Source organism: Myotis davidii, unplaced genomic scaffold, assembly GCF_000327345.1.
Source record: "Myotis davidii unplaced genomic scaffold, ASM32734v1 scaffold299, whole genome shotgun sequence".
In the NCBI taxonomy this organism is placed as follows: Eukaryota; Metazoa; Chordata; class Mammalia; order Chiroptera; family Vespertilionidae; genus Myotis; species Myotis davidii.
Genome location: NW_006293088.1, coordinates 5152434 through 5162148, shown reverse-complemented (window position 1 = coordinate 5162148; position 9715 = coordinate 5152434). Strand labels below are relative to the sequence as shown.

At 53.4% G+C, this 9715-nt stretch overlaps 1 protein-coding gene across 1 annotated transcript; it reads right to left on the bottom strand.

The window, feature by feature from the left end:
* Positions 1 to 3949: 3949 nt before the first annotated feature.
* On the bottom strand, positions 3950 to 9715 carry KIAA2013 (KIAA2013 ortholog; the record flags this gene model as incomplete). The annotated part of the gene is made up of 3 exons (XM_006766794.2): positions 3950 to 4623; positions 5984 to 6837; positions 9241 to 9715. Coding segments are annotated over 3 exons (1347 nt in total), but the record flags the coding sequence as incomplete, so codon positions are not given.

Sequence of the window (9715 nt, the reverse complement as noted above, 5' to 3'; positions counted from 1 at the left end):
GGTCACCAAGTCCAGAGTCTTGTACGCAAAATGTTTACAGGTTGGAGATCACCAACCGGCGAACGCGCTCCCGGGCGTCGCGTGGGTGGGGCCTGGCTCCGACATTGGCTGTATACACAGCCTGTTGCGCTGACCTTAGATGAAACTTCTTAAATTTATTGGAAGATGATTCTTGGGCATATCTACCCACAGATATTTTTCAAGGAGGTACATACCAGGCGAGTCCTAGCACCTTTCCAACTCTGTTAAGTGTTGCACGTATTGTAAGTTTCCACTGCTTTTTAAATAACTTTTTAATTTTTGAAGTTTTCCTATAACATGTTATAATTATAAATGTTGTTTTTCTGATAATGTAATTTAGCCTTAAAACTAGAACTGGATCATTTGTTAAAAACAGGAATGAGAATAACATTTGATGATGTTTATAATGTATTTGATAAAACGCAGCGCGGGAAGTTAATTTTTTTTTCTCGCCAATCCCATTGGCCAGAATTTAGTTTCTTTCTTTTTCTTTTTCTTTCTTTCTTTCTTTCTTTCTTTCTTTCTTTCTTTCTTTCTTTCTTTTGCAGAGCTACACTGGCTAGACTCCTCTTCTTATATTTTATTTTATTTAAAAAAATTATTGATTTCAGAGAGGAAGGGGAGAGAGATATAGAAACATCAATGAGAATCATTGATCAGCTGCCTCCTGCACGCCCCCTACTGGGGATCAAGCCTGCAACCCGGACATGTGCCCTTGACCGGAATTGAACCCATGACTTTTTAGTCCGCAGACCGATGCTCTATTCACTGAACCAAACAGGCTGGGGCCAGAACTTAGTTTCTTGACCACACCTAGCTGCAAGGCAGGCTGGGAAATGTAGTCTTTCTTCTAGGCAGCCATGAAGCCTGCCATGGTGTGAGAATACCCGGGAAAGGCCGGAGGGGATCTATCTCGAAGTTCCTTCCTTGGGCTCCATTTCTCAGCCTCCCACGCTGTTCTCTGTGGCCAACTCTCGTGTACAGAATCATGAGCCCAAGCTCAGGGAGTCTGAGACAGGTACCCACAGTCCAGCCTGCTCCGTAGGTCCCACACACTATTCAGGTGATAAGATGGCATTATTCTTTCCTTCCCCCAGACAAGCTGCTCCTCACATGACCGGCTCTGGTCAGTCAGAATCAAATGCCTGTAGCCAGTGCTTTCTTTGGGCTCTGAAGGCTGGGTGTGTATCTACAGCAAGGGTTTTTATCTTGTGTGTTGTTCACCTTTGGCAAAAACAGAACCCAGTGTAACAAGCACTCCAAGCCCCCAGATTACAGTCAACAATTCAAATGAAGGTTTGCCCCAGCTGGTTTGGGGACTGATGGGTCCTGGGTTCTATTCTGGTCAAGGGTACATGCCCGGGTTGTGGGCTCGATCCCCAGTAGGGGGTGTGCAGGAAGCAGCTGATCGATGATATATATATATATGATAAAATAAATAAAGGAAGCAGGTTTCTTAGAGAAATGGCTGATCCCAGATATGGGCCAGGAATGGCTCCCAAGAGCCCAAGATGGTATCATTGGGCCATCAGGAAGATTAAGATAAGAGTACCCTAATTTCCTCTTGGAACCACTCCTCTCCTATTATTATTCATTTTTCAATGGTTTGAGGTTGACATCCCTGCCTAGCTCTGAGGAGGTGGCTTGAATGGCCTAATCTAATTACCATGCCCCTGGCAACCTGGCAGTGACTGGTTCAGGGACGGGCCCTCCAATGGGAGGTGAGCCTGAGCACTTTGAATAGGAATGCGGGGACTCAGACTCTGCTGGCCTTGCTAGGAGGTCATCAGCCTTGTGATAGGTAACTGGCCATCTTGTTACCACAGGGGCAGCCAATCTGAGGATGGAAGCCCATCTACCAGAAGCAAGAGATGCATCCTAGTGAAGTCACCTGAGTCTGGATCAAGCCATTCCTGAAGCTCCTATTGCACTACACTCCATTGTTATGTGAATCAGTACTTGACCTTTCGTTTAAGCCCGTTACAATTAAGCTTTCTGTCACTTGCAACCCCTGGAGTATTATTTGAAACACAAGGATTAAAGGGCAGAATGCGTACAAACGAGCATTCTCTGAACATCTGCCCTGTGCCAGGCCTTGTGCTAGTTTCTGGCTTCCCAGAGATGGTATAGCCACTGCCGTCCCAGAACTTAAGCACAATCCTAACTGGTTTGGCTCAGTGGATAGAGCCTGCAGACTCAAGGGTCCCAGGTTCGATTCCGGTCAAGGACATGAACCGTGGTTGTGGGCACATCCCCAGTAGGGGGCGTGCAGGAGGCAGCTGATCGATGTTTCTCTCTCATCGATGTTTCTGTCTATCCCTCTCCCTTCCTCTCTGTAAAAAATCAATAAAATATATTTTTTAAAAAAAGAACTTAAGCACAGAGTAGAGATTCGTCAAATGTAACTTCCCCCCCACCGCCTTTGTCACCCAAAGGCCAACAGGCATGGCCTGCTAGGGGATTCTCAATGAACACTTACTGACGCAAACAACTATCTGAAGCTTCCACTGGCCCAAGTCCCAGGAACCAGGAGTGTCAGGCTGTAGGTAGCTTGTTCAGGTTGAGGCTGTTTGACTGGCAACACCCAGTAGCTGAGATGACCCCACCCTCCCTCAAGTCCTTTCTGCAGGGAGGAGAACTGCCCTGCAGCCGGGGGTGATCAGCCCAATTGCCAGACCCCTGGCCAGACCTCAGAAGCTCAGGCCACTGCTGCTTCCAGACCCCACAGTGCAGGTCATCTTGTTCTGAAGGTTTTTAAAGTCAGGCATCCTTTGAGAATCTGAGGGAAGCTACAGAACCTCTCCATAAAAATAAATAAAAATGTACGTACATGTTGCAATTCCAGGGGTTACAGGCCCCTTGAAGCTACCTTATGAACTCGAGCAAGAAGGCTCTACGGTTCCCTCCTCATCTAAGGTCCTGTGAATCTCTGGTTCTTGGTTTGTTATCCTCCCTGCAAAGTTCTGTTCCTTCCCTGGAAGAACATGCTTGTCTTAGTCTGTGTGGGCTCCCATAATACAACTAGAGGCCCGATGCACAAAATTCGTGCAGGAGTAGGCCTTTCTTCCCCTAGCTGCTGGCACCGGCTTCCCTCCAGCACCTAGCAGGCACCCGGGACCCGAGATTCCCTTGCAGCCCCAGCGTCGGGAAAGACATCTCGTCTAATTAGCACATCACGCTTTTATTATTATAGATAGGCCAGGGGGCTTATAAATGACAGGAATGGATTTCTGGGTCATTGGCTTGCCCATTTGGGGGAGCAGAAACCTCATGGGGTGCAGCTGGGTGTGGCAGAGGGTATGACATGCCCTCTAGTCATTGTATTTGCATTAAACCGAAGCTGCTTGACCCAGGCTGGGGAGTGGGAGGCGTTTCTCAGCTCTGCACTACCCAGAGCGGAGTGGAAGGTGCCCGGCCGGGGCTGCCAGGGCTGGCAGTAAAGCCTTGTTTACTCTGTCTCCTGCCATCTGCCCTGGGCCCTTCAGCTCCTTGGCAAACACACCAGGCTTCCCGGTGAGGGTCACAGCCTGCCGGTGGGCCGCCACGCCCAGCTCAGTCCTTTGTGGACCAGCGGCAGCTCCATTCTCCTCCCCACAAAGGGAGGGTCAGATGTTAGTTAGGACACAGCCAGCAGAAGCCAGGGCAGGCAAACCTAGGCTATTTAGGGCAGGTAGGGGGACAGGGACTATAGCAGGGAAAGGACCAGGTGATGCTTCGACCAGCCCACTGGGCAGGACCACCCAGGGAGCCCCCCAGGGGAGCAGAAAAATGGCCACCTCCACATCTGAGTGAATGCCTCTGAGAGGAGACGTGGGAAAAGAATTCCTATCTTCACATGGGGGGGAGGGGTTGGGGGGGGAGGTGGCTGGCCCTTCTGCTTCAGACACCACCCCAGTCTGGTGACCGAACCACACACAAACCGACCATGGAAGTTTGAAAGAGATTTATTTAAAAACAGAACAAAAGAAAGCTTTGGTATTTCAAAACCAACAATCAGCAATCACTAGAAAGTTAAACACTTCCCCTGAAGACCAGAAATACAAAACACAGATCTCCACGGGCTCACTGGAAAGGGACTGTGCAAACCGGAGGGTGACCCGAGGCCCAAGCCCTCCACACAGGCCACCCCTGCGGCGAGCCCAGAAACCACCACCAAGAATCACTGTCTACAGTGGAAGAAAACGCCATCCAGCAAAATCTCAGCAATAAATTAAAAATTCAGTCAAGAAGGAACACATTAAATTAGGAAAAAGCCCACAATTTTTACTAGACAAGTCTTTTCAAAAGAGGTCTAGTTCCTGGGCAGAGGAAAGGGGGAACGTGGAAGGAGTGAGTTCAATTTCAAGTATTTTCCATATGGGTTCATTTTATTGAGTCGAAAGCTTACAAAAAGTCCACTGGCCCCTCCCCTCCCGCTCCCCAATGCGAACTCCTGACCATCCACACGCGCTTCTGCGTCACTGGTGTCCCCAACAAGGCACAAAAGGGTGGGTGCTTTCAAAGGATCCCTTGTTCGTAGCAGCAGGAGTGTCAGTGCTGGGTGTCTTGTGCAATTGGTGGCTGAAAGCAGGGCTGTTGGTTCACTCAGACACTGGGATCTTCCTGTTCAATTAACAAAACAAGTTGTTACTGCTCACCGCCAATCCTGTGGACAGCTACAGGAATACTAAGGGAGCCGGCCATGGAGACCGCCCTGGTGGCGCCCCAGCCGGGCTCTGACCTGGAGTGGCAGACAGCGCCCGGCCCAGGGAGTGGCTAGAACTACTATGGACCTGGTGTTTGGGGACTCGTTGGGCCGGTGCAGAATGACCACCGCGCTCTGCTGTGGTGTGGCCGGCTCTAGCACAGGTAAACTGAGGGACAGGGGGCAGTGCCCCAGGAAGGCAGTTTGGCTTGTCCCCCTGACTATGTGGGGAACCAAGGTGAATGGGTGTATGCCACTTTAAGAGCAGAGAAGCCCACCAACCAGCAGGGAAAAGCAGCCCGGGGCAAAACAGGCTGCACCCACGCAATGCAAACCGCAGCTGTTCTACTGCAGCGGAGGCCCAGAGGCTCACCGGATGGTGTCTGCACTTTTCTTTTTGATCTGACTTTCAATTTGTTCTTCAAGCTTGAGGAGCTCAGACCTGCCTCCCACCCTTTTCCCACTCCTTCAGGTCGAATGCTCCTTCCTTCTCCAAGGCCCGGCCGCACAGCCCTCGGGGGAGGTGATGCGGCGTTTCTCCTGCGTTGGTCCCTGGCCCTTTAACTACTTGAGAAGCAGACCTAGACCTTCATCTTCCTCTACTCTCAGTCGGAGAGGAGGGCAGGGCAACAAGCTCCCCTCTAGCGCTTCCTCCTGTGACTGCCAACAATGGACCCCCTCCTGGTCTTTCTCCCAGGAAATCCTGGTGGTGAGAAAGCACAGACTGACTGGGTGACAGGACAGGAGGCACCTCCCCTGAGACATCAATCCTGATGTCCCGAGATCTCGTCCAGATACGAGCCCACAGCGACTGGGGTCAAAATCACGGCTTCACGGGGCACAGCCGTCTGAGGAACTGAGGGGAATGGCCTTGTCTGTGCTGACAGGTGACCCCCTGGCCCACAGTGGGGGCTGCCCGGGTGAGGATGGGGGTCCCGCCAGCAGCTTAGACAGAGGCCTCAGGTTAGTCTAGGGCTGTGCTGCAGTTATTTTCAGGTGCTGAGATTGATCTGGGGTGGGGGGCGGGGGAGACAGCTGCCCAGGTTGCTGGGGGCCAGCGGGCTCACCCATCCGCAGCTGTCCCTTCCTATGGTCTCCTTTCAAAAGTCATTTTTTAATTTTAATGTCCTTTCAAAACATACTCGCTCCTGTCTATGACTTAAAGGCTGAGGGCACTGGCTTAGAGGGCACCCCATGACTGCCCAGGCCTCACCCCATCCTAGACCAGGGCAGACTGCAAGGCCGGGCCTCGGGCTCTGACGACACGCGGCTTTATACCTTACTCCTGAAGAGGGGCTTGGCCCCAGGCCCACAGTACTCATTGTAGATGAGCTTGAAGAGGAAGAGGTGGAAGAGGGTGATGAGGGAGGCCACGCTGAACCAGAAGAGGAAGGGCAGCCCGGGGTCCTGCTGGGCCATGTGCTCGTCGTGGGCCAGGATGGCCTTGAGGTGCAGCGTGTGCCGCAGGTCCTGCAGGTGCGTGAGGTCGGTGGAGATGTAGAGCAGGGGCGTGATGGGCTGCGTCACCATGACAGGGAAGGTGTGGCCCTGGGGCGCCGAGGTCAGCTCCACGGGCTCCTCCAGGCAGCCCGCTTCGCAGGCGTAGATCTTGACGGGCTGGCCGTGGGACTCCACGGACACGTGCAGGTATGGCTTGCCCTCGGTGTCCGCGAGCACGGCCAGGTTGATGTGGTCGTTCTTGTAGCGGATGCCATGCAGGGCATAGCTGTTATGCAGCACTTCCGGGTCGGCCTGGAACTGGAGGTGGTTCTCGGTGAACTGCAGCCCCCCGAAGCTGAGCACCATGCCCTGCAGGATGCCTGGGGCGCCCACCTTCACCAGCCCCTTGCAGCCGCGCTTCTGCAGGGTCAGCTTCCACAGGTCGGACAGCTGCAGGATCTGCTGGACGGAGGACAGCCGGCCCGGCCACAGGTTCTCGGCATGCATGGTGGCGTGGCCGCTGAAGCAGTGATCTTCGTAGTTGAGCGTCGACTCCATCTGGTCTCGCTCCCTGTGGCTCAGGCTGGGGCTGAGCAGTGGGGCTGTTGAGCAGGACAGCATGTAATAGAGGGTCAGGTTCACGGTCAGGCCAGACGGGGTGTGGGCGTCCGTGATCTTCTTCATTTCCACACCTGTAACGCCACCAAGATTGCACGTTAATGAGGATGGCATGGTACGAAATGGTGAGCACAAGCAGCAGAGACACAAAGTTTCTGTCCCGAGGGATGAAAAGGCAGATCCAGTTTCCCGGGAGTAAGAGAGCGTCATCCTGCCTGGCTTCCTTACGTGACTGACTTGAGCCCTGTGGGCCCGAAACCTAAAATCTTATTAAAAGGCAGTGGCGCCTCCTGCCAGAGCCCCAAAGAGCACAGACAGAGCCAGATCTTGGCACCAACCATATGGAGTCAAGTAAAAAGTCCCACTCCAGGACTGTCACTCACGCCCTGGCCAGCCCTGGGCTTCTCCACTCCATCATCTCTCTCTCCAGTCCTGCAGCTTTTTAAAAATGTTTGTTTTTACTGATTTTTGAGAGAGAGGAAGGGAGGAGGATATAGAGATATAAACATTGATCAGCTGCCCCCTGCACACTCCCTACTGGGGATCGAGCCTGAAACCCGGGCTTGTGCCCTGACTGGGAACTGATTCAGTCACCTCTTGGTTCACGGGTTGGCACTCAACACAGAGCCACACTGGCCGGGGCCGGTCCTGTAGCTTTAACATCTGAACACAAGATCTCCAAAATCTGTATGACCGCTAGGCCCAACCAGCAAAGCCCTGCTTGGTGTCTCCACCTGGACGACAGGCATTTTTGAACCTGACATGGTTGAATTCTTCCAGCCCCAAGCCTATCCTTCCCTAAGTGGTCTCCAGACACCTGCTCAAGCCCTCCCCCCAAATTCAGGAGTCACCTTTGAGCTCTTCCTCCCCACAGCCAGTCCTTGGGAAGTCCTGGCAGCTCCAGAATCTGTCCACTTTTATCTCCACAGTCACCACTCTGGCCCCAGCCACCCTCCTCTCGCCTGGGCTCCTGCAACAACCCCTTGTCTGGTCTCCATGCTCCACCTTTGCCCCCAGAGAGTCGATACTCTGCATACAGCAGCCACAGGGACCTTTAAAAATGTGCACCAGGTGGTGGCTCTGCCCTGCTTTCCATCCCATTTACAATAAAATTCACCATCCTCACTAAGGCCTACAAGACCCTTTAGGATCTGGCACTGCCAGCCTCCCGTGTCTGACCCCCCCCAACCCCCTGCCCCCTCAGGCTCACTACTTGCCAGCCACACTGGCCATTCAACCAATCTGGCTCCTGCCTCAGGGGCGATGGCCTGCTGGCCGGCTTCCTTGCTATTCAGGTCTCGGCTTCAGTGTTTCCTCCTGAGAGGCCTCCCTGACAAGTGGAGCTAAACGGAGCCTGCCCCCTACTTCCACCTCCCGCTTCAGTCACCTCCAATCACGTATTTTTAACCTCTCTCCATGGTACTTTTGATTCTAGAAAGCTAACTTTCTTATCTATTCAAAGTTCCAATCTTATAATATTTGTCTTCCTCCCATCCAGAGTCTGAGCAAGCACCATGAGCCAGGTGCTTTGCTCTGTCCTCCTGTCTTCTCCGGGGAGAGCAGGCCCTGGCAGAGGCGCGCAAACACTTGTTGAATGAATTAAAGATTCCCTGGGCAACTACATATACGGATCCAGACAATAGACCCCGGCAAACCAACATCTCTCTCATCTAGAGCAGGACTTTTTTTTTCTTAAACAGTCAAGGGGGAAGAAGCTTCCCTTTGGCAGAGCATCCCACCTGCTGAAAGAGGTCCCACTACCTCCTTGTGAAAAAAAACTGCAGTCACAACAGCTAGGACACTTCAGCCTCGAGGATGCCATGACGCCGGTGCTTGCCACCAACCAGACTCTAGGGAATTGAGGAAAGAATCTGGGTGGGGGTTGACCAGGCCTCCCTCTGCCTGCCCTTTCTATCCTTTACAAATTGACCCTCTAAACCAGTGGTTCTCAACCTTCCTAATGCCACGACCCTTTAATACAGTTCCTCATGTTGGGGTGACCCCCAACTTCATTGGTACAAATTGAACATAATTAAAGCATAGTGATTAATCACAAAAATAATATGCAATTATATATGTGTTTCCCGATGGTCTTAGGCGACCCCTGTGAAAGGGTCGTTCGACCCCCAAAGGGGTCGCGACGCACAGGTTGAGAACCGCCGCTCTAAACCATTTCGCTCAAATCAGGCCTCACCCCACAAGGACAAAAAGACCTACCCATGACACACATTCTTACATCAGAATCTCATTAAAGCCCTCGGAAGTGGGTGCTCCTGTTACTACTGAATACAAGTCCGGGAAGACGAGGCTACTGGTCCAGGTCCCACAGACACTAAGTGATGGAGTAGGGTCAGCCCCCGGCCAAAGGCCACGCCCGAGGTCTAACCTCTGCGGACGCTGGAGGGGCACGTGCAGGGGGACCGTGTCCACCCCGGTGCAAGGTGCGGACTGTGCGCCGAGCACTTGCCACGCCTCACCTGGGCTGAAGAGCTGGGCCCAGAGGCGCTGGTGGTCCTGCAGCAGCTCGGCTGCCGGCATCTCCAAGAGCTCCAGCATCTCCTTCCGCGCCAGGTCCTGGAGCACCTTGAGCTCCTTGGCGGCTTTGCTTTTGAGCGCTTGCGGGTTAACCGGCGCTGAGACGTGCACCACCCACAGCACCGTCTCGTCCAGTTGCGTCTTGGGAGCCACTTGGAGCCGGTCCACTAGTTTCTTGGCGGCCACCACCACCAGGTGCACCTGCCCCGAGGGAAGGACCGGGGACAGGCCCGAGTACAGAAGGAACTGGTGGTCTCCCACCTTCTCCAGGGTACTGGTGTAGGCCCTGGGGACCGGCCCGGCGGTGGGCCCCACAGTCTGCAGCGTGGCCACGCGCTCCGTGGGGTTGTTGAGCTGGATGCGCTGCAGATAGACGTGGGGTCGACCCCGGTGCGCCAGAAAGTCCTCTTGCAGCAG